The following is a 25,379-nucleotide window of genomic DNA, read 5'->3' as shown; positions in this document are numbered from 1 at the left end:
AAAATTCTCTTTTCCAACATATCCAGCTTTGTTCTCCCCTATTTCTTCTCTGCGCTCTCGGTCTATGATTCACTCCCTTGTATTCTCAATTCTATTATCAAATACTTCATTTTACTCTTTGCTTTACCAGAATCCCAACTTGTCCCAAAAACACTTTCAGTAGTAAAGGCTGTTTTAGCTTCTCAATCCGCAAATCCAAAGGAAGGGGAGGGCACAACACTTCCATTGCTCCCCAGTGTCACTTTCAAAATATTACTCTTTCAAATCTTATTAAAAAAAAAAAATGAACAAGACTCTCTTCCTTTGCCATGGAATGCAACCTTATTGCCTTGGATCTTTTCTGGTTGCTTTTGCTTAGGGACCACCTCACCTTCCCCCACCCCGCCCCCATCTTCACTAAAGTCTTTTGTACCTAGCTCAGTCTCTCTTTTTCAGTCCAACCTATGTCCTGGATGAATTCCACGGGGATACTGTATTCAATACCTAACATTCAAGGTCACAGTTTCCAGACTTAAATTTCAGTAACCATTTCTCTCCATTTCAGTCATCTATAGCTGTGGGTAGACCTGGAGCTTGTCATCACCTGGAATTGTTTCACTTCAGTATCAACTGAAATACTTCATTCTCTGATCTTAGTCTCCTCTTTATACCAGTCTCATCTTTATTCTCACTACATCTCCCTTTAAATCAGTTCTTTAATTCACTCATTCTCTCCCAGTTTACCAGCCCCCTCCTTTGCTCATCAGAATATATTATTTAAAGTTTGGCTGATAATTTAGAATAGCATTTTTCACATTATGGGTCACGACCTATTAGTGGGCTGTGAAAACAATTTGGCAGGTTCTGATCAATTACTTCAAACATGAAATAAAAAATATGAGTTCAATGCATAAAGGAAGAGTATTATTTCATTAAATTTTGTTTCAGTTATCTTTACATAAATTTTCACCTTAGTGAAAAAATATTGCTAAAAAATGCTAGCCATCATTTAAGCAAGTCCTAATCGCTATTCACAGACGACTATAACAAATAGAACAGTTTGAGGTATCACCAGAATTACTAAAATGTGACAGGCAAGAAGTGAGCAAATGCTGTTGGGAAAGTGGTGCTAGTAGCCTTGCCTGAGGCAGGTTTGCCACAAACCTTTAATTTGTAAAAACAAAAACAACACAGTATTTGGGAAGCTCAAGAAAAATGAGGAATGACCGTTGTCAATGTAAAATTTAAGTCTATTACTCTAGCTTTCCCGATAATTTCAAGAAAATGTACCATATATAACACTTCCACCTGATTGCCACTGCCTTACTGTCTTGGAAAAAGCTTAGCATTAGATGAGTCCCAGAAGGTAAAATAAAAAGGGTCACTTTTAACAAACATGCCATTAACTCCTGGGTCATTCACGCAAACATTCACGCCATCTCCACCGTTATTCACATAGAGAAGCAGCCTGGCCTTTGGTTCCAGAAAAACGAGTGACGTAAACTTTAGCTCTGACTGTTACAGCTATATAATCCCCGCTGGATGTTTTTCCTCCTCTGTAGGACCCAGTGTGGCAATGAGCCTGTACCTTGCAGAGCTGTTGTGAAGATTACAGACACTAGATCTAAAATATCTGCCTCCTAATTATTGCTACATTATCTTCCCTAAACCAGCCATTTTAAAATACATGAAGAAGTGGAAAGTTGCTCATACGAGACAGAAATCTGTTACTTTAAAATCCTTCGGCCCACAGTGAATTTTCTTTTTGAGGTTCTGGATTTTTTCTCTCTGGTCTCGCCTTGTCAGGTTTCTTCAGGGGACTGTCTGAGGAGGTCTCTCCACAAGTTTTGCGGGACTGGAGTCGGACTTCCCTAGCCTGGCGACATGCTGGGGAGAACAACTAAGAGTGGAAAAGTTCGGGTAGGTCTTCTTTGGAGCGGACCGGGTTCTCCAACGTGAGAAAACCGGTTCCCGAGGGACTGAGGGAGGGATAGATGAAACCCGGAATTTCTCACCTCCTGCGTCGCCTCAGGAAGGAGATCGCAGCGGTCACGGGAGTTCCAACTACTTTCCGAAGCCGCCGCCCCGGCGGATCCCACTAATCTACCTCCGTAACCGTTACCTCATTCGCGACTCCTCAGCTCGCCCTCGCGCAGCTTTCCCGGACCCTCGGACCTAACCACCGCCAGCCCGGCGCGACTGCGTATCCCGGCAACGGGGGCGGGGCGGGGAGAGAGCCCTCGTCCTGATTGGCCAATCTTCAGCCTCGGCTGGTAATCACAGGCGAGGCGAGAGTAAACTGCTCTCGCGAGATTGGAGGGCTAATTTTTGTGGCGGAATACCGCGGTGCTTTTCTGGAAGCCACAGAAAACCACGATTTAGCAGAGAAAGAACATTTTATTGGAAAACTTTAGTGTTCTTTATAGTTACAACAACCTCTCTCATAGTGTGCCCTACCTGAATTCACTCCTAGCGAGTTTTATTATATCACTATGTTACCTCACATGCGCTATTATTTTTAGTAAAAACTAAAGTTGTTTTTTTGTGGTAGGCAGCTTGTAGGATCTTTTTATTAGAGGCAGTTTTCCTTCCTGTTAGAACTGCACAACGCATACGACATTATAGATGTGTTTCTCGTGCCATCTATTTCTTAAATGGTTGGAAGTTTTCTATCTTTAAGCTTCCTTTCAGAGTTCTTTTGATCAAAGTTTGTGAGAAAGGATGAATTAAAAGGACAGTGTTCTTGAAATATTTTAGTGTCAGTATTTTTTTTTAAAAACCCACACAGTGTAAGAACTACTTCATCTCAAATCCCACCTCTCTAGTGAAGTAACTAGTAGTTTGCTTTCTTCCAATCTTCCTATAGAGTTAATGTGATTGCTGCTGTACTCACAACCTACATATATATTGGACTTTTAACACTGTTTACATTATTTCCAAGTTGCATACATTATTTATATCCAGATTTATTTTCTAATATGCCTGCCTTCAAATAATTTAAAATGAATCCAACAGAAAATGAAATAATGTCATGTGGCTAACTTCTCACTTCAAGTTTGTTAGATATTTTTATGTAATTCTCCCATTTGAGCCCAGCATATTTGTAGTGGTCATTTATTATCCTTTTGGTCACTGTAGTGAATGGTAGTAGCATTTGCCACTCCAAAATATGCCACTTTCGTATAAGGATTATTTTGAGCTCAATGCAATTGGAAAGTAGATACAAGAAAATCTACCATTCCCCTATTTGCCTAAAAGCAGGACATAAATTTTCAACGGTGTCCCTTCTTGCGTCTCTCTACCAGGAAGGATAAAAGTCATGGAAGACGATTTCAGACCTTTTGTCAGCCTAGAGGCTACACGGAGAAATCTACATAACACACTTTACTAACTTTAGCTCCCCATATATTTGCCTCTCCATAATTTGCTGCCTCGAAAGACTTAAGGTCTAGAGACTTAAGGTCCTTTTCTTTTCTTCTGTAGATACTGTTCCTTCGTTAAGATATTATATAAGCCTAGACTCTAGCCACCTCTTTGAGTACTCACCTCTAAGTTTCTCTTGTATGAATGTGATATACATATTAATGTTTGTTTTTCTCTTGTTAATCTTTTGTTACAGCGCCCCCACGGAAAGCCTAGAAGGGTAGAAAGAAAAAAGATTTCCTTCCCTACAACCTCTGTCCAAGTGCTCCATATACAAAATTGTCTGGGAGAAGCTACTGACCTGGAGCTTTCTCCCTGAGTGCCTTCAGACATAGGGGAGGGGGACCCAGCATTTGGCATTTGTATGAAGATGTCACAGTTGGGAAAAACGTCTTAAATCTTAGAATGGCTTAACGCATGAAATATTTTCATTTTTTAGTGTACCAAGAACGCAGCTTAGTGTTCACAGGATTTAAGGCAAACGATTGATTACAACTTGTCCCTAGCTCTCTCGTTTTAACTAAAAACAACGTTTAGTTTGTGAAAATCTCCGGGGACTGCAGAGTAGGTTTGGGGAATTCAGGGCTAAGGGGCCCTGACACAAGGACCGAAGCAGTCTTTCTCAACCACAAGGGAGCGCGCAGCCCCTCAGTTCAAGATTTAAAATATCCGGATTCGGCGCCCCTGCGGCTCACGTCCCGCTGGCGCGTGGCATTGTGGGATTTGTAGTCCCAGCCCACACATTTTACCGCAATAAGCAGTTCAGCCAGGACTCGGAGACGACTCGGACTCGGAAAGGATCTGGATTAGGGCGATCGGGCGACACAGCCGGACGTTAGCTCTAACTTGGCTGGCCGTCCGAGGAGTGGAAGGGAAGCGAACTTCAGCTCGGCGTCGCCTCCGCAGCTGGGACGCACACGCTTTGCGTCATGGCGGGCTGAGACAGATGATGAATTCCGGTGTGCATGTCAGGGTTGCTGTGTCACTCGGCCCGTTCGGCGCTCCCCTTTCCCGTTGCCCTTCCGCGCCGGCTCTCGGGCTCTTCCGGTCCTCAGCAGCCCGTCACCTGCAGGCCCCTCGCCCGCCGCGCTCGGGCGCATCCCCGGCCACCCCTGCGAACTGATCTCGCGCGGCGCGTGGGTCCCAGGCGCCGGACGGACGAGGGCCATGGCCAGCGGCGCCGCCAGGTACCGGCTGAGCTGCTCGCTCCCAGGCCACGAGCTGGATGTGCGGGGCCTGGTATGCAGTCTCTATCCGCCGGGGGCCTTTGTGTCCGTGTCCCGAGACCGCACTACCCGCCTCTGGGTCCCAGACAGGTGAGCGCTGCGAGTCCGGGGACTCCCACCACCCATCCCCGCCTGTGTTGCAAGCTTCCTACTGCTAATGGGAAGGGAGGGACGCTTCCTCGATGTTGTTCTGCACTCTTCCCGGCCTTGACTCCAGTCTGCGCTCCCTCCCAGTTCTGAGAGCACTAGTACTGTGGGCTCACACTGTAAGAAACCTGTAAGATTTAGGGAGGAAGAACACGGCTTTCGGTTAACAGAGACGTACATTCTTGTCCTAGCGGGTAACAGAGACGTACATTCTTGTCCTAACTTAATCACTAACGGATGGGTGACCTTGGACGAAACTCTTACCCTTTGGGCGATGATTTTCCATGTTTCTTTTAGATTTGAAAATTTACTGATGCTAGGTGCATTCTCCCTAAATGAGATATTGTGAAACGTCTGACTTGTAATTGAAGTAAATCCTGTTCTTTCCCTAGAATTTGCTCTGTTCTTCGAATTTAATTTTTGAGAACTTCGGTTCTCAAAAATTGCGTGCAGAAGGTTGCATTGGCTCCTCTACTCATAGTCGAAATCAGAGTTTCTTAGTCTGTAGTCTGGGGTGGGCCTAGATGGAGGGGAAGAAGATTTTCACATGTTATATGGATGTTTGGGGATGTGCTATTTTCTTGAGAGAAAGCCATTTGCCTTCAAAAGATTGTCGGAGAGATTAACCAAAAACAGAAATTAAGGAACAAAAGGTTAAGCTTAGGTCCAAATCCTGTTCAAGGTGTCAGTTCTTTTTTGTCTGGTTCTTACAAGAAATTTACGACCTGGGAGACATAGTTCAGTTCAGAAAGAGAAAACTTCTGGTTATTTACTTTGATATGTAGTAAGTCCCCCATTGGTATAGGTTTCACTCAGTTTGGGTAACCATGCATAAATTCAGGTCATAACTGTTGGTTGAGTGCCTCCTGTTTGTTTACAATCCTGAGGAAGAGTAATACAAGAGACAAGTTCCCTGTTTTTATGGAGCTTTCTTATAGTCTGGAAGGAAAGGTGGATCAGAAAAAAAGGTAATTGTTCATTGGCATATGTACTATGAAAAAAGCAAATATAGATAGAGAATTGAGTGGAGGGATGTTAAAGAAGGAAGGCCCTTCGAGGAGGGTTTCAGTTTTGTTTTGTTTTTTAAAGCTGACACTAAGATGGACCTGCTCATGGGAGGAAAGAATGAGGAGGGATAAATTCTAAGAGCTCTGTGGACAGTAGGAGGATCAAGCACAGAGACCCTGGATTAAGAAAGAGGCAAGTCCCTTTGTGCGGGAGGGAATGAGTTCGGAGGGAACCAGATGCTGTGGTATGAGCGCTGCTAGAAAGTAAGCAGAAGCCTTCAGTGAGTATCATACAGGGAGCAGCATGATTTGATTGACTTGTTGAGAAGTTCTGCTAGCTGCTGGTGGAGATTGGATTGCAAAGGGATAAATGTGGAAATAGATCTGTTTGGCGGCTTTTGCTGTAGTGCAGCCAATACATGGTGATAAAGAGACTAGAAATATTGCAGAGCAACCTCCTGTATTGAATTGAATGAGATGATCTCTACAGGTCTCTTTTACCTCTAAGATTCTGTGATATTCCAAATCACTTAGTAACACTAATACATTACTTTTGTGTATTTGAGTGTGACCACTGATTAAGCTTATATCTTTAAAGTTGAGTTCAGTTAGAAACATATACCCAGTCGGATATAAACATTGCAGCAAGGAGTAACTAAAGGATGCCTGCTGTCATAGTTGAGTCCTGTCATTAAACTTCACACATTTGGTAGGCCCCTGCTAGGTGGATAAGAGCTTAAGTCACTGGAGCATTTGCATTTTTTATGAACTTCAGGAATTTGAGGCTGAGATCATCTATGTGGAAAGTAGTCGAGCAAAAAAATTTTTTTAACTCCTGTTTTTTTGTTTTTGGTTTAAAAATCATTCATGAATGTATTCAGCTAACACTGATTGAGAGCCTGCATTGTGCCACACACAGTACATAGTGGGTGATTAGTGAGATAAGATTGTTTTATCTCTCATTTCCAACTGCTCAGAGTAGGGCATCTCATAGTCACTGGCTGATGAGTCTTTTCTACATCCATAGAAAAAGTGTCCTCAACGCTGACATCCTGACAATTTCTATTTCATGGTATGTTAATAAAGTAAATGAACTGCTAACATTTTTGCGGCCAAATAGTAAATAAAAATTGTTTTCCCAAGTGCATTGTTAATAGAGTTCTCTATCAGGGTGGTTAGTATACAGATGGATTGGGAATGATGGGAGAATTTAATTTAGTTTTAAGGAAGCAAAATAGTTATATGCACTAAACCAGGTTTACTGTGTCTTTCGCAAAGCCCCTTGAAAAAACTCTCTGGGCCTTCTGAAATCTCTTCAGAATGGAGACATTATTTTTTGATTGTATATTGAACTGAACCAGTCAACATGCCATTATTCCAGACTGCTTCAGGCTTCTCTGTAAGCCCACTTCAAATTAAACTGGATTTCTCAAATCTGTTACCAACTGTTGCATTGCCTTTTGAAAACTATCTATATTTGAAAGAATCAACTTCAGATTTAAGGTTGTGTTTTAAATCTTCACTGACCATGCTGAGGTTGAAATAACTTCTCCCTTGTGTAAACACTCAGCACTTTGGGACCTAAGTGCAGTAGTTCCCTGGGGTTTATTGAGAAATCAGAGCCATTCTCTTCCTAGCCCCCAGTTTCCCTTTCTTGGGGGCAAAATTTTTATCTTTTTTAACTGCTTATTTTTTGTGTTTTACTTCTGTGTCTATGTATAAAGTGCTTAATGCTGTTTCTTTTTATTTTTTAAGTATTTTAGGCATTTTCTATTCCTACAGTGGAGTATTAGAATTTAGCTCTTTCTGCACCCTGCCAACCCCCATCACATGTGCATCTTTTCTATGCTCTGACTCTAATAGTTAACCTTAATTTAGACAAAATCAGTATCTTAATGACTGTATAGAGTCTATTTACACTGGAGCTGTGGAATAAACTATAATAACTTTTCCTCAGTCATTTTATGATCTCCCTGTAGCTAATAAGTGCCCTGTTTTAGGTTTTCATTTGCTTCATTTTCTATGTATTTATCACCAATTTAACTTCATATTCTTTGCTAGTTGTCCAAGTCTCTTCTCAAGACCTTTTAAACACTCTGGATATTTCAGTTTTATCTTGCTGGCAATGAAAATTTTCTGACCCTAGTCTGTCTACCCCTGGTACACAACAAATCCCGAAATCTCCCTTCCTTGTGCTCTCCACAGTTCCTTCTTTTTGGCCTCCTGTATTGGATTTCTGTTATCTCTATCCTTTTACTTTCTTAGTTTTCTTTCCTGATGCCTTTTTGGAGCATATTTTTCAGGAGCTTCCTGAAATACAGTGCCCTGGTGATAAATGTATTAAGACCTTGCAAGTCTGAAAATTATTTTATTCTGCTTGCTACTTGAATAATAATTTAAATGTTTGTACCATTCTAATTCCCAGATAATTTTCCTTCAGAATTAAGGAGCAATTGCTCCATGGCATTTTAGCCTCTGATGTTACTGAGAAGTCTGAAACCAATCCTTTTCTGGAACTTCTAATTCAGATATTGAACTTGTTTCTGAATTTATTCTCTCTCTCTCTCTCTGCTGCATTCTCTCAGAAATTGCCTTAACTTTTTGTGAAATTATGTTCTTTTTCCATAGTTGCAATATCTTCTATCTCTAAGAATAATAGTGAAGGGGGGCGCCTGGGTGGCTCAGTAGGTTAAAGCCTCTGCCTTCAGCTCAGGTCATGATCCCAGGGTCCTGGGATCGAGCCCCGCATTGGGCTTTCTGCACAGCAGGAGTCTGCTTTCCTCCTTTCTCTCTGCCTGCCTCTCTGCCTACTTGCGATCTCTGTCAAATAAATAAATAAATAAAATCTTTAAAAAAAAAATTCAGAATAATAGTGATGATTTTTTTATTTTTAAGTTTTTTTTTCTTAGTGATCTGTTTCCTTCAAATTGGTTCCCCCCCCCATTTATTTTGATCGCTATATTTCATTGTAAAATGGGCTTTCCCTAGATGTCTGTTAATCCTTATTTTGTACTCGTTAAGAGTGGAAAACTAAAAAGAAGCTCCTGGGTCTGCTCACGGTTCAGACTTGCTGGCTGTGAGCTTCATTGTAAGGTTATCTGGATGGACCATTTCATTGGACTGATCTCCTGCCTCGAGAATGAATGCCCTTGTGAATGTACATGTTCCTCATACCCCAAAGCTCAAATATGCCTTGTGTCCTTCCATTCAAAGATTTTAAGCTTTTCTAAAGAAGAAAAGTTGAGGCTTTTGCTGGGTGCAAGAGGGGCAGTGTCTGGCTGGTGTATCTGGCTGTTTTTGTTGTTGTTGTTGTTGTTTTTCCCTTAACACTGGTATTAAGTTTTTTTTTTTTTTTTTCATCAGTTCAAGAAATAGTTAATGCTTACCACATATAACATTGTGTTAGGAGATTGGGGAGATAAAAAGAAGAACTGGATCTGGATTTTGCCTTTCAGAACTTCATAGACCACTAAAGAAGATGCACATAAACATCTATACTGGGAAGTGCTGAGAGTCACAAAGTGTATTTAGTGGTTTATATAATCCATATTTTTAAACATGTCCTGTCTTTTGGATTTCATTAGGCCTCTTGATAATGCTTTCTAAGAGCACTTTTTTTCAAAATGCAGTGGATAAGTTAAAAATAGCTACTACCAAATACCTTCCTTTGAAGATTTTTTCATATGATTCAGCTTTCAACTGATTCTGAAGATTTTCAGTAGTCTTCCTTATTCTAGTTCCTACCCTTTTTTGTCCCTATTTCTAGATAGTGCTGCTAACATTCTTGAGGTTTTTGGGGATTCATTGGTAGACTGGTCCTCTACTTCGCCTAATACCTACTTAGAACTCAATTCTCTCAGGTTTCCTATAGCCTTTACTATTTTTCAACCAGCTTTTAGTATTCAAAATACTATTTCTGTTTCTTTTCTTCTCATTCTTCCTGGCCTTGTGCTTTTCTTTAAAATGTGTGTGTATTTATGTTTATGTGGGAGTCTTTTATATGCCGTTGACCTATCTCCTTCCACTACATTGCAGACTTTTTGATTTAGCTTGAGTCGGGGATGTAATTATTTATATTGCTCTCAGCCGCTAAGTTACTGCCTTCCACATAGTATATTGTAATCTGTTTGACATAGTAGCTAAGGCAGTGATGCTGAGTGACTGAAGAGTAAAACAAATTGATGACCAACCTTCCTTCTTTCCTTCCTTCCTTCTGGTAGGCTCCATGCCCAGTGTGGAGCACAACACAGGGCTTGAACTCATGACCCTGAGATCAAGACCTGAGGTGAGACCCAGAGTAGGACACTTAACTGACTGAGCTACCCAGGCACCCCAGAAATTGATAATCTTTCTAATCCCAAGATAGTTATTAATATGCTGTGTCTCTACAGCACTTGTTTTTATATCCCTTTATTCCCTTAGTTTGCATATTGAAAAGATTGATAGTTTAGCTATTTAGATATACATACTATACTAATGGGTACTAAGTTAATGTTTCATAGTATGAAAATACCCTCATTGGGTTTAAGGCTTATCGATAGTAGATTCCATTATCCTAATTGCATGAATGTTTCACTTCACTAGGGATTTCTAAGGGTAACAGTCACAAATGAATAGAAATAAAGATGGAATATGAGAAAAAGCCATTTACGATACTTGTTTCCCTCCCTTTCCTTCCTTATTCTTTCTGTTAATTAACATGCTGTTCTCAGTGAAATACAAATTAAACTTTGAATTTGATGTGAATCTCAATAGTAGCTAATAAAATTAGATATTTAATATTTAACTTAAATCATATCTTAAAGTAATATGTACTATAAAGTTCAACCTAATAAACACTAAAAGGAAGCGAGTACTTTGGCAATTCATCTCATGTCCTATGCCAGTTAAGGGGACGGTGTATGTCTTGTTAATTACCACATCTTTCTAGTCCTAACAGGGGCTTTACGGAAATGCACTGTATGAGTGGCCACTCCAATTTTGTATCTTGTGTATGCATCATACCTTCAAGTGACATGTACCCTCATGGACTAATCGCCACTGGAGGAAATGACCACAATATTTGCATTTTCTCATTGGAAAGTCCAGCACCACTTTATATACTGAAAGGTCACAAGAATACTGGTGAGTATAATGCTTTGTTTTTTTTCTATTTGAAGAAGTTTCATCCTTTTGAAAGTAAAATTCACATATCTGTATTCCATACTGTTATATGTTTGTTTTACTTATGGCTGGGGCTTGGTAGTGAAAACCTTTTTAGATCATCATCATCCTGTAAATTCTGTGTTACAGATTTTTTGTTGTCATCAGTAAAGGTTGACATGCTTATATATATATATATAAATTGTTCCATTTTAAAAGAAAGAAGCTGTATAATTTTAATACACTTTGTGGTTTTGGTTTTTCAACTACTTTGTGCAAGGAATTAATATGCTCAGGAAGACCAAAAGTATTTCTTCATCTTTTGGTTGTTACATCTGTATTTATAAAGCAAGTCGAAGACTGAGAACAAATGTGTTTGGGCCTTGGTATCATAACTGCAGAATATTTAATACTTTTGAATATTGTTTTCTATGATTTGTGTACATTTCTGATTGTCTGATGTTCCTAGATTTCTGTGTAGCTTCATAGCTCTTTGTTATAAAACGATAAGCTTATTAATCAGTGCAGTATATGTACTTATTTTATATCCATATCTGTAAGCAAATAGGATGGCCCATCAGCACGTTAAACTTAATTCCTTTAAAAAATTTGTAAGATGTTTTGTGTGTATGTATGTGAAATCTTGAATGATACAGGCTTTTTTAAACTTTATTAAGTCTTGAAATGTATGTAAGAGTAGAAACACATTATTTTATGAGTTATATATAAAAGGATAATGCTCTTTTCCACCCGTGTATTTACTTAGCTTTATATGTACTGTCAACATATGGCCTATCTTGTTTCATCTACCCCCATTCCACAACATTATTTTAAAGGAAATTTCCAATATACTATTTCATTTGTAAATACTTTAATATGTAGCTCTAAAATAGGGTTTGGCAGACTTTCTGTAAAGGGCCAAATAGTAAATATTTTAGTCTTTGCAGGCCATGTGCTCACTTTTACAACTTTTCAACTCTGCCATTGTGTACAGAAGCAGCCACTGACAATAAATAAATGAATGAGCATGTCTGTATTTCAGTAAACCTCTATTTTATAGACACTGAAATTTGAATGTCATAATTTTCACATATTAGGAAATAGCTTTCGATATTTTTTCCCTCAATCACTTAAAAATGTAAAAACCATTCCTAGTTTGTACACTGTACAAAAAGAGGTGGCCCACAGGCCATAGTTCCTTGAGCCCTTTAAAAGATATAAATTATCTTTTTTTTCTTAAATAATCATTATGCCTAAAACCTAATTTTTTATTATCAAGTATCCAGTGAAGGCTCAAATTATACTCAGTTGTCTCATGAAAGTTTTTTTTTTACAGTTTGTTTGAACTGTGACCCAGCTAATGTCCACGTGTCTTTTAATCTATGGGTCTCTTTCCCTTTTTTACCTCTCTGTATTTGAAATCAGCTTATTTATCCTGTAGGATTTCCCACAATCTGAATTTTGCTGATTAAAGTCTTATTGTTCTCTTTTACATGTTCCTCAATCCCTTGTATGTCTTATAAGCTATTAGATCTAGAAGCTTAATCAGATTCAGATTCAAATTCTTGGCAAATACACATTATAGCTAATATCGTGTACTTTTTGTTGTAGCACATTAAGAGGCACTTATTTATCTCTGTGATAATAAGATTAATTAGTAGGCTCAAGTGTTGTATCATTCATTCATTTTAAATTCCTATTAGTCTTTTATGTAATGGTTTTTAGCATGTATTGATGATCACACACATATCTAGTGTTTCATTAAGATTTGCAAAATCATTGGGGTGCCTGGGTGGCTTAGTGGGTTAAAGCCTCTGCCTTCAGCTCAGGTCATGGTCCCAGGGTCCTGGGATCGAGCCCCATATCGGGCTCTCTGCTCTGTGGGGAGCCTGCTTCCTCCTCTCTCTCTCTCTGCCTGCCTCTCTGCCTGCTTTTGATCTCAGTCTGTCAAATCAATAAATAAAATACTAAAAAAAATTTGCAAAATCGTTGTACTTTAATTCTACCATTATTTTTGCCTTTAATAGCTAGCATTTTTTTAATATAGATTTTTCTTATACCAATTCTTTGGTTACGTGGGAGACTTTGATACAGGAAAGGCGGGATAAATGCTCTTTTACTGAGTTTCAGAATGAGTAGGTTTCCTAGCAGCTTTTTTTTTCTTTTAATTCTCAAGTTGTCCCATATTTGGGACATACTTGAAACCTCTTTAATTGGCCCCTTTGGGCTTTTGATAAGACCTTTAGCAGTCTTTCTTGCTTTTGGTACTACAGAATGTTGCAGGTTCACTTTATGCTTTTCTTATTCTAGACCTGAAATCATCTGTTTCACCAAGAAGCCTATGTTTTTTGGTTTTGTTTTTTTTTGCAGGCAATAATAGCTGGAAACCTTAGTTTGGGCTGTAATGGTGCCCAACAGAAATTTTTTAAACGTAATCTTGTTTTATAATTCTGTAAAACATAAACAGTTTAAAAGGAAAAACAACTCAAGGTATATTCAAAGAGGTCTAGATTTAGTCTGTATTGCTTCTTACACCATTCCTTTCCTTATACTTTTTTTTTAACTTTGTTAGGTATGTATGTATATCTATATTGCTCCTTTATATATAAAAGATAAACAGATAACATACTATATGAAATTGTCTGCCCTTCCTCTTTTTGCTTGATAATATTACCAACTTAGAGATCTCTTTATTATACTATATAGAAATCGTCATTCATTTTTACAGTGGCATTTTTATTAACTGTTTAGCTAGCTGTCCTGTGGTGATTCTAACTTATTCAACCAGTCCCTTACTAATGGACATCTGAGTTTTTACTCTTTTGCTAGTACAGATAGTGTCATGATAAATGGCTCTGTGCCTATGTCATTTCCTTCTTTTGGAAGTGTCACTTAGGTATAATATCCATTTCTGGATCAAAAGGTAAGTGCACATGCAGTTTTGTTAGGTATTGGGGAACACCTTCATTAGATGTTATAACTTTTACTGCATTTCCAGCAGCATCATATGAGTCTCTATTTCCCTTGCTGATGGAGTATGTTGTCAGATTTTTAGATTGTTGCCAAAATAAGTGAAAAGTGAAATTTGCATCTCTCTTTTTATTGGGGGGGGGCATCTTCATATATGGAAGGGATTTTTACCTTTCTTTTTCCTGTGAACTGTATTAAAAACTCCTGCTAAAAACTCCTGCCCATTTAATACAGGGTTACTGGCTATTTTTGAAATCCTTAATTATATTTATTAACCCTTAAATACAAATTACGGATATTTTCCCATTTTGCTATCTCTTTTAACTTTGCCCATTTTCTTGTAATGCAAAAGTCAATTTTTATGTAATCATGTTTGTCTTGATCTTTTAAGGTATTAGAAGATCTCATAGAGATCTGTACAGTAAAAAATACTGCTTCAATTTTGCAGGGTATTTTTTCCAGTCTGATTTATTTCTACTTTATCATAAGGTAATCTTTTGTTATTTTGTTAGTTTGCTTGATGGTTTAGGGGCCAAGTGTTATTTGCGCTTTTTTTCCTTTTTTGACACCCCATACTATGCTAGCGAGTATAGCTGAAGAAATTAATGATTGATATTTTTATGTCATTTTTTTGGGTCTGTTTTCTAGCTCAAATTTTATATTCTGAATATAGTAAAGTAGTACTATCCTTTAGTTGATATTATATGTATAACACTTCCAGTTACATTATAAGTTGTGATTCTGAGTAATTACATGTTGCTTTATATGATCTCTAAAGGCTTTTTTCCCCTACCTTTTCAAAGCTGAATCTTCCTTACACATATTAAAAGAGATTTATTTTGTTATTCATTCTTTCTGCCTTATCTTGAAAGAAATTTTAAGAAAGAAATTTTCTGAGCTTTCTAAAATAATGTTTCTCTTGAATTATATGCTACATTGATCTCTGAGCGAATATAAAAAGCATTCCCGATTACACTATAAGATGAGACATTTAGAAAATTGGAATTGGTAGTTAATTCTTCTTATGAAAGAACCTCCTGTTCACACAGATTTAAAAACCGAAACTTATTTTGTATATTCAGCTCGATTCACTATTTTCCATTAGGAAATATATGGTACAAGCTTTTGGAGGTAAATTATTACTATCTGAGAAATAAGTTTATCCAAAAGAAAAAGGTTTTTAAAAATTAACCATTTCCTGAAAGCTTATGGTTCTCTGTTTTTAGACTGGTTCATGAATAATGTATTATTATAAAATCAAATGGTTAATTTACTAGTCTTCAGGACATTTGAGTTTAAAGAACAACTGATGATGCATAGGCTTTAAGCTGATTTTTAATTATTTGAAAAACGATTCTTCATGTAAGTGGAAAAATTTACTTTGATTTCAGTATTCAGATACAGTAGTCATAGCTTTTTTAAATATTTTATTTATTTATTTATTTATTTATTTATTTATTTTTAAAGATTTTTATTTATTTATTTGACAGACAGAGATCTCAAGTAGGCAGAGAGGCAGGCAGAGAGAAAGAAGCAGACTCTCTGCTGAGCAGAGAGCCAGACGCGGGGATCGCAGGGATCGACCCTTAGATCATGACCTGAGCAGAAGGCAGAGGCTTTAACCCACTGAGCTACCCAGGCGCCCCAAAGATTTTATTTATTTATTTGACAGAGAGAGAGATCACAAGTAGGCAGAGAGAAAAGGGAAAGCAGGCTCCCCACTGAGCAGAGAGCCCAATTCGGGGCTCAGTCCCAGGACCGTGGGATCATGACCTGAGCCAAAGGCAGAGGCTCAGTGGTTACTGAGCCACCCAGGTGCCCCAGTAATCATATTTTTATGTGTACAGTAATCTGTTTCAGTCTTTGTCCCTATGACTAAGCATGGGTAATACTTTACAGATCCACAGAAGGTATTTTCTTCTCCAATTACCAAGACTATTTCCTGTCTAATTTTTTTCATTTTAGAGATTAAAATTGTTTCATTTCTCTGAACTTTGGTTTCTTCATCTGTTAAATGGGACTAATAGCAGCCCTTAGTTCCTGGGATTCTTGTGGAATGTAATGTTTTTATGGTGTCTGGCACGTGGTAAGGACTGTATCTCTCTGTCTCTATCACTAAGCAAAGGCGTCTGCTGCTTTGCAGAAGCCCAACACCAGCACCTATTTATAACTTCATATTTTACATACAATCCCATTTTCTTTTTGTCCTACTTTGTACTTTTTTAAAATTTTATTACACTGTATATGTTCATGAAAGTCACTTAAAATTTTTCTGGAGCACAGTAGGTAACAAAATTCGGGGAATATTTATTTAAATATGATCAATGCATATATAGTTCTTAAATATATTCCTATCCAGGTAAAAAATTGTTTTTTCCTAAAGATACTGACCCCTTGACCCTTTTTTTTTCATTTCCATATGCATTTCTACACAACTATAGAAATTCTGCATAACTGTAGTTGATATTTTACAAGGGCTGCAGGAAGTCTCCTAAGTGCCTATTATATTTTTCAAATAATCAGACACATAATGAGTCAGAATAGGCTAAGTTATGGTAGAGGAACAAACACTTCCCTGAACTCAAGTGTCATCACACAAGAGTATTTCTTACTCACCATACATATTCATTATGGATTAGGGAGGGGAATATGTTCTTGGAGTTTCTCAGGGACCCAGGCTGATGGGGGCTCTCTCTATATATGTATGCTTCAAGAGTTTATTGTAGCAGTAAAGGGCAATGTGATTAATAATCCATTGACTCTTAAAAGCCTATACCTGAAAGTGTTAGCCACCATTCATACTGTTGACTCACGTCTGCATCATTTGGCTGCGCCTACTGTCATGCCCAGAAAGGGCAAGCTACCATATCATTTATTCAGCTTGCTCTCCCTTGTGTAGGCAGAACATATCCACCTCTCTCTCAATGTGGGGCAAGAACCCTGGATTCCTCTTTGCCAATGTATTTCCTAGAAAAAAATTCCCATATTTTTGTCATTTTTTAACTTAACTTTTGTAGTTTTTTAAAGCTGTGATGTAGGGGCTAAATATATTTGTATATTAGAAAATGGCTTTATTCTGTCCTTATATTTGATTGTTACTTTGGCTAGATGTAAAATCCTGTGTTAAAACCATTTACTGGTAGAATTGTGAAGACATTGCTTTATTTCCTTTTAGTGTATGGTGTTAACTGAAAAGTTTGATTCTGTTCTGATTTCCCATCTTCTCTGTGAGACACATTTCTGTTCCCCTTGTAAGCTTTTAGGATCGCCTCTATTTCTGATGTTACAGATTTTCACAGTACATCTCTCTGAAAATGCCTTTCATTTGGCACCTTTGTGGGTTCATTGAATCTAGACATTCATATCCTTTACTTTTGAGAATCTTTCTTATATTATTTCTTTGTCCTTTCTGCCCTGTCCCCTGTTATCTCTTTCTGCAATCCCTATCATTGGATATTGAACATTCTGAAATTATTTTCTGACTTTGTAAGTTTTCCTTGTCCATTTTTTGTGTCTTTGTCTTTTTCATCTAATTTTCCAGAGAGACTGCTGTTTAGTTTTGGTTTGGGTCTTTTTGGGCCTTTTACTTTTAGCTTTTATTTTTCTTATTCTGTCACTAATTTTTCTTATATAATATTCTACCTATTTGCAAATATTATAGTATTTGCTGTAGTATAGTATACTATACTGTGTAATATACTATATATAGTTTTATATATAGTATATATTATATATATAGTATATTAGTATATAGTGTATATTATATATATAGTATATTAGTATACTATACTGCGTAATATACTATATAGTTATATATATATAGACTATACTATACTGTGTAATATACTATAACTATATAACTATATAGTATATTACACAGTATAGTATAGTATACTATACTATAGTGTGTGTGTGTTTTAAAGGTTTATTTATTTATTAGAGAGTGCAGGGGAAGAAGGAGTGGCAAAGGGAAGAGAGAGTCTTAAGCAGACTCCACACTGAGTGCGGGGCTTGACCTTATGACCCTGAGATCACGGCCTGAGGGTTGGATGCTTTAACTAACTGCTCTACCTAGGCACCCACTTATTTTTTTTCCCCCTGCTTCCTGAAGTTGGATTTGTCTCTTCTGGATTGCCTAGCCCTTCCTCCCTTATTTTTGTGTTTCTTTGGATTTTTCTGTTTCATGTTGGAGACTTTGATTAAATGATTGTTGATACTAAATTGGCTGCTCATATTCAAGAATAAGGTATAAAGAAATAGAAAACTTTTCAGCTTGTGTAGATAGAGCTTGGTGATTGGTGGGCTTCATTAGAATGCAAACTGGTGGCGGTCTATCCTTTTAGATGGGACACCCTCTCGCGTGTCGTTATCTGAAGTTCTTTAGCATTACTCAGTCTCCTAGAGCAGAATTCTCCCATCTGTTGCCTGGGTGGCGGGGAATATATGCATGGCTGCTGGTACAGTGAGAGAAGGGGATGTAGATTTTCCATTTATTTCCCTTGTGTTTCATGGGGCTTTTTTTTTTTTTAAAGATTTTATTTATTTGACGGAGATCACAAGTAGTTCAGGGAGGCAGGCGGAGATGGGGGGGCAGGGGGGAGCAGACTCCCTGCTTAGCAGAGTGCCTGGTGCGGGGCTTGATCCCAAAACCCTGAGATCATGACCTGAGCCAAAGGCAGACGCTTAACCCATTGAGCCACCCAGGCACCCCTCCATGGGGCTTCTTATTCCAGACCTTTATTTTGTTCAGCTGCCTGAATCTGCAAACTGTGCTTCAGTTCCTCCAGAGAATAAACCTCCAGTTTCCTGCAGTGGGTGAGGATGTGCTTTCCTGACACTGAAAGTTGAAAGAGATCTAGCATTTCAAATCCTCTGCCTAGCCCCATTCTCCATCGAGCCTAGTAGCTGGCTACGGAGTCTCATGAGAGTTTCCTGCCCCCGCCCCCCGCCCCGCCCCGGGAACTAATTTCTAATCTCTCTCTGTGGGTGTTTAAATTATAATCTCCTCCATTTTCCTAAATCAGTTATATTATTTTCTGTTTTCTTTCTCCTTGTAGATTAATGCCATTGGTAGCTTTACTATGAAGAATCTGTCAATTTTTTGGAAAGATTTATTTATTTATTTGAGAGACAGATTGAACAAGTAAGCAAGTGGAGAGACTGGGGAGTGGGGCAGAGAGAGAAAATCTCCAGCAAACTGCCCACTGAGCACAGAACCTGACACAGGACTTAACCCCAGGAACCTGAAATCATGGCTTGAGCCAAAATTGAGTCAGATGCTCAACTGCCTGCTCAACCCAGGCACCCCAACAGTCTGCCTTTTTTTTTTTTTAAGATTTTATTTATCTACTTGACAGACAGAGATCACATGTAGGCAGAGAGGCAGGCAGAGAGAGAGGAGAAAGCAGGTTCCCTGCTGATCAGAGAGCCCGATGCCAGGCTCGATCCCAGGACCCTGGGATCATGACCTGGGCCGAAGGCAGAGGCTTTAACCCACTGAGCCACCCAGGTGCCCCAACAGTCTGCCATTTTTAAGCAGAACTCTCTTTTTTTGTTTCTGGTTTTTTTTGTTTTTTGGTTTTTTTTTAGATAATTTTTCACATGTTTAATTTTTAGCTTATAAAATTTTATATTAAGATAATAAGATTTAGGGGCACCTGGGAAGGCTTTGCCTTCAGCTCATGTCATGATCTCAGGGTTCTGGGATTGAGCCCCGCATCGGGCTCTCTGCTCAACGGGGAGCCTACTTCCCTCTCTCGCTCTCTCCCTGCCTCTCTGCCTACTTGTGATCTCTATCTGTCAGATAAATAAATAAAATCTTCAAAAAAAAAAAAAAAAGAGGACACCTGGGTGGCTCAGTTGCTAAAGCAACTGCCTTCAGCTCAGGTCATGATCCCGGAGTCCCGGGATCAAGTCCCACATCGGGCTCCCAGCTCCAAGAGGAGTCTGCTTCTCCCTCTGACTTCCCCTATCATGCTCTCTCTCACTGTCTCTCTCTCAAATAAGTAAATAAAATCTTAAAAAAAAAAAGATTAAAAAAAAAGATAATAAGATTTAATTACCTCGTCCGTTGCTATTGAATATTTAGCTGGGCTCCAGTGTTTGTTTTTTTTGTCATTTTATTTATTTATTTATTTTTTAAGATTTTATTTATTTATTTGACAGAGGGGGAGATCACAAGTAGGCAGAGAGGCAGGCAGAGGGTGGGGGAGGCAGGCTCCCTGCTGAGCAGAGAGCCCGATGTGGGGCTCGATCCCAGGACCCTGAGATCGTGACCTGAGCTGAAGGCAGAGGCTTAACCCACTGAGCCCCATTTGTCATTTTAATTAAATATTTTTATAAGCAGCATTTCAAAATCATTTGCATTATCTTTCTATATAGTTTTTTTTAACCAGAAGGGATTGTGCAGCCCATTTATCCTGCTCCCTCATTTTGCAGATGAGAAATTGGAGGTTATTCCTTGGTTGGACAATCCATACATAGCACAGCCAGGACTTGCACCCAGACATTCCGGCCCAGAGTCTGCTCTTGATCATTGAGTTAAGCCTTAACTGGCCGAGTTACTGTCAGTTCAGAAAGTGTTTTTAAAATTGCAGTGCTTTAGGGATGCATGGATGGCAGAGTCAGGTACGCGTCTGACTCTTGATTTAGGCTCAGGTCATGATTTTCAGGGTCGTGAAATCGAGCCTGAGTTGGGCTCCATGCTCAGTGTGGTCTACCTGAGATTCTCTCTCTCTCTTGCTCTCTTCCTCTCTCTCTGTCAAATAAATCTTTTTTAAAAAATTAAAAAAACAAAATTGCAATGCTTTAATAACTAGCAAGGTTGAACATTTTTCTATATGACATTGTATTAACTAATACCTTTTTCCCCTTTAGTTTGTAGTCTTTCATCTGGAAAATTTGGGACATTACTTAGTGGCTCATGGGACACCACTGCTAAAGTCTGGCTGAATGACAAGTGCATGATGACCTTACAGGTACGGTAGTAGTTCTCTGTGAATGTTCTACATAATAATTAAATGTGATGATTTTGTGTCAATTCAAGTTAATTCCCATTTCACTCACAGGGTCATACAGCTGCAGTATGGGCAGTAAAGATCTTACCTGAGCAGGGCTTAATGTTAACTGGATCAGCAGACAAGACTATTAAATTGTGGAAAGCTGGAAGGTGTGAGAGGACTTTTTCAGGTAAGATCAGAGTAGACAATATTTATAGTCTCATCACTTCATATTCACTCCATTGGTATATCCTCAAAAGCTTAGAAGCAACATTTGAAAAACACGAGTGTATTTGAACCACTTAATTTGGGTAGATGTAACTTTTCTGACAACTAATACTTAAAATCTTTTAAAAGATAAAATGAAACCTCTCCTAAAATAACTAGATGTGGACTAAAAAATGGCTCTTAATGAGCTTGTAATATGGTATACAGTTTGTTTTTGGTTTAACAAGTTCAGAGTGAAACTTTCAAGCGTAAGCATTATTGATGGTGTGTCACTACTGTTAATTTCATATATACAAGAAGACATCATTAGTGCTCTTGTGAATATTGAAGTACATTATTTAGTAATAACAAATTTCTGGCTTATATTAGGATTTTAGATCAGTGGTCTTTTTGAACCTTACCTATTAAATAACTCCTGCACTGAGACATCTGCTGACTGACACTGGTATTGCTGAATTATTTGTGGAACACTTAAAATTTTGGTATGAATTTTTTTGTTGTTTTTCTTCTCTTTTATTTTCTTCGAATTTGATCACTAGTCTGGATAATACTTCCAGAAGTCCCTTTGTGCAGATAAAACTATCTGTAGATGGGCAAGTTATAATTAAGCATCACTGTGTTCCTGCTTCCATACATACATGTTATCAAGTTGTTACTAATCTTCAGTAGCTAATCTAAAGCAGCAAATACTGAACCTGAAAAATTTTTTTTGATACCTGATCTCCTTTATTAGATCATAAGCTTCAGAAAATGTTCTGTCCTTAAAAAAAAGAAAGTAAGAGCGCCTGGGTGACTCAGTGGGTTAAGCCTCTGCCTTCGGCTCAGGTCATGATCTCAGGGTCTTGGGATTGAGCCCCACGTCAGGCTCTCTGCTCGGTGGGGAGCCTGCTTCCCCTTCTCTCTCTGCCTGCCTCTCTGCCTCCTTGGATCTCTGTCAAATAAATAAATAAACAAAGTCTTAAGAAAAAGAAAAGAAAGTAATCTGCGTTGCTTCAGTTAATATTGAAAGAAATTGAGTTTTATGAAGTTTTTAAAAGGATTTTAAATTTTTAATTAATGGAATATATGTATATTTCTAGTTATATAATTAAGAATAATGTTTATTCCACAAAATCTTGTCTTCTAAAAAATTGGTTATTAGTTCTTATTGTATTATTTTAATGGTTGTATTTGTATATGTTATGAAATGTTTCTGCTGATAAAGCAGTGATGTTTGGTTATATATTTGTGTTTTGGTCAAATCAGGGGAGAAGTTATGATTTGTTGTATCAAAGGAAGTGGGATTATAAGGCAGGAAACTTGAATCCCTGTTTTAGCTTTTCCGCTAGTTGTTGTGTGGTTTCAGATAAATCAATCTCTCTTAATCTATTCTTCATACTTTAATAAAGATTACTTTTCTATAATGATTTTCATTTCAAATTCTTAAATAATTAAAATCTTTTTTATAATTGAATTTTTCTTAATTTTCATTAGTGCCCTTCATTACCGTCTCATTAGTGCCTTATAAATATTAATTTCAGTATTATGTTTTGAGAAATTTTGGGGCTATTACTCTTTGTCATGTTTGAATGTTTTGTATGTTATGAATTACTCTTGTTATTGAAGACAAAAAGTTGAAAATGAATTGTCAGGTGAAAATGAATTGTTGGGATCAGAATCTTATTTCTGGAGAGCTTTAGGAAATAATTTGGAGAAGATAAGGTAAATGTAAAATAACTTCCAAAGGTAATAAAAAATACTACCAAACCTAAAATAAAATTTTGGTTACCAGTCTTTTCTATAGAAAAAAATTAATTTCTCTGCTTTGAAAATCAGTTATTACTACCCACTTACATGTTTTATAATGGTAGTTAATACAGAGATCCATCAATGAAATCATCCATCTTATTGGTTTATATTATTCTTTCATACAGGGCATGAAGACTGTGTAAGAGGTTTAGCAATTTTGAGTGAAACAGAATTTCTTTCCTGTGCAAATGATGCTAGTATTAGAAGGTGGCAGATCACTGGCGAGTGCCTTGAAGTATATTATGGACATACCAATTATATTTATAGCATATCGGTCTTTCCAAATTGTAAAGGTAAGATTAGCATGTATTAAAATTTTTAAATTTTCTATCAGTCACTGTATCGTTCCATTCTTGAGGTGGGGGTAGGAGTGCTAATTATCAGTTTGTTAACTGTGATTTGAGTAATTTGGTAGCTTTATCTCATTAAGGATCTTCTGGTAAAGGAGAAGGTTGTGTGATCATCTTTATATTAATTCATATTTGATGGTTATGTCAAAAAGTTTTGGGTATTTCAGGAAAGACTATAATTTATTGGTTCTAAGTGTACAGCATGTAAGGTATGAAATATAGCAAATGTGATTTTTTAAGTTGTGTATTGTATAAGTGAGAAATACATAAAATGTAAAACTAATTTTAAAATAGTTCAGGGTTAAAAAAAAATCCTTATGCCTACCTGGGAAGGTGATATGTAATACATGTATTTAATTTTATTTATACAAACTGATTTTTCCTATATTCATTAATTTTAGATTTTGTAACAACGGCAGAAGACAGATCACTGAGAATCTGGAAACATGGGGAATGTGCTCAAACAATCCGACTTCCAGCTCAATCTATTTGGTGCTGCTGTGTTCTAGACAATGGTGACATTGTGGTTGGTGCGAGGTATTTATATTCTAGTCAGTCAATATATCATGTGTTTAGGCCTTTGGTATTGTGTAGAGATGACCCATAAGGAAACACCAAGTGAATTGGGAGACCATATGTATATTTCTGGAGTGAAAAAACAGTACTAAACATGACAACTTTTACATTAATGAAACATGATATATTACACTGGTATTGTACTGCAGGTTGTACAGTCAAAACTTTGAATGCAAAGAAATTGGAGAAGATCGAGATTAGTGTGGGAAAACTTTCTGAAGAAGGAGAAATTTGAGTTGAAAATTGAAGGATAATGAGTAAGAAGGGAAATGATAGTTTCTAGCAAAACAAATGTTATAAATAAAGATGTGACATGGACACGAGAGGGATATGTGTGAGAAATGAAGGAAAATGGTAGAGGATTCATGCTGGGGAATAGTGGGGAACACTGGTAAGGTGGTAAGACATTAAAGCGGGGCATAACTGTGGGAAACCTTGAATGCCAGGCCTTTTTTAGATTCTGTGCTTGAGATAAAGGGTTCTAGCTTTTAAAGAAGTGACATAATTAAAGCATAACTTGCAATTTATTACATAATAGGTTGGGTATAAGTAGTGGTGATAGTGAGCAGGAAAAGCAATTTAGAAAGCAGTTACAGTGTGCCTGTGCCATTATGAAATGTTATCCCCACAGTGCTAATAGATAAGAGGCCAAAATATGAAATGTTGCAGAGGAAGGATGATCAAAAGAAGGATGAAAGAAAAGCATAAAGCTTCTAATTTTTGGTGATTGCATTAATAAAATTGGGGAAGTGGGAGAATTGGTTTGGTACAGAAGGTGAGGCCCTCAGTTTTAGACTTCTGGGGTCTGAGTGGGATGAGCCACACTTACACCAGTGAATCTGGCATGGAAGGCAGAGGTAAAAAGAAAGCAACAGCCATTAGGGATGGAGGGCCTAATAAAGGAGGTGATTTACTTTTTGTCTGGGTCAAGTGCAGATTTGTTGGTTTCTTTATTTTCCGCCCTAAGCATATTTAAAGTTGAAGTAAACAAACTGGAAGGGTGAAGTTCCTGTTAGTGGAAGGTTAAGTAAGAAACCAAGTTCTCTCTAGAATTGGGCAGGATTAGTGCATTTGAAAGTAGCTAACTTGCCTTTCCTACCCAAAACTGGAGGTTGGGGTTGCCATCTAGTCCAATGCAAGACTGGTTTTTTCTTCCTTCGGATTACATTGCTAGTTAATCAGAATAAAGACAGACTCCATGTTTCCTGAATGGACAGATAATGAGCATCTGCTATTTTTAAGCTTTATGTTGTGTATTTGAGTCCTTTGTAAAGTAAACCAACTTACTGCCCTTCTTTATACTCTCTTATGTAATAGTGACTTGAAGTCTATGTTATGCCTCTAGATTTTTATGATGGTAAATACTTACTTGGAATTCAAAATTGTGTCAAATATATATTTCTCTGTCCTTTGCCAGTGACTTTTCCCTTAAATTATCTTTTTCCTACCCTAAACATGGCTTTAGGAAGCAACAGAGGATAGTGTGTAAAACCAGCATAGTGCTCTCCTCAGCCGTAAATACATAGTAACGTTTCTCATATTCAC

At 37.8% G+C, this 25,379-nt stretch overlaps 2 protein-coding genes across 5 annotated transcripts in view; one reads left to right on the top strand and one right to left on the bottom strand.

Moving 5' to 3' along the window:
- IFT74 (intraflagellar transport 74) overlaps positions 1-2,153 on the bottom strand; it is a 90,275-nt gene extending 88,122 nt beyond the window's left edge. Inside the window, exon 1 of one of the 2 annotated variants that reach the window (XM_032860322.1) lies at positions 1,995-2,153. The gene's annotated coding sequence lies outside the window, so the exon portion shown is untranslated. The remainder of the gene's footprint in view (positions 1-1,994) is intronic. The other variant, XM_032860323.1, reaches the window with a different exon arrangement.
- A 2,118-nt stretch (positions 2,154-4,271) lies between these two features.
- Positions 4,272-25,379, top strand: part of PLAA (phospholipase A2 activating protein) — a 39,758-nt gene continuing 18,650 nt past the window's right edge. The window contains exons 1-6 of one of the 3 annotated variants that reach the window (XM_032860321.1): positions 4,272-4,718; positions 10,713-10,906; positions 20,771-20,871; positions 20,962-21,082; positions 23,034-23,201; positions 23,660-23,795. In XM_032860321.1, the coding sequence (XP_032716212.1) occupies positions 4,570-4,718; positions 10,713-10,906; positions 20,771-20,871; positions 20,962-21,082; positions 23,034-23,201; positions 23,660-23,795 (869 nt within the window). In that variant the 5' untranslated portion in view covers positions 4,272-4,569. The remainder of the gene's footprint in view (positions 4,719-10,712; positions 10,907-20,770; positions 20,872-20,961; positions 21,083-23,033; positions 23,202-23,659; positions 23,796-25,379) is intronic. The other 2 variants (XM_032860320.1, XM_032860319.1) reach the window with 2 other exon arrangements.

Source organism: Lontra canadensis, unplaced genomic scaffold, assembly GCF_010015895.1.
Source record: "Lontra canadensis isolate GAN:19392208 unplaced genomic scaffold, GSC_riverotter_1.0 scaffold19, whole genome shotgun sequence".
Taxonomy (NCBI): domain Eukaryota; kingdom Metazoa; phylum Chordata; class Mammalia; order Carnivora; family Mustelidae; genus Lontra; species Lontra canadensis.
The sequence above is the reverse complement of the archived record's forward strand: the minus strand, read 5'-3'. Positions and strand labels throughout refer to the sequence as shown.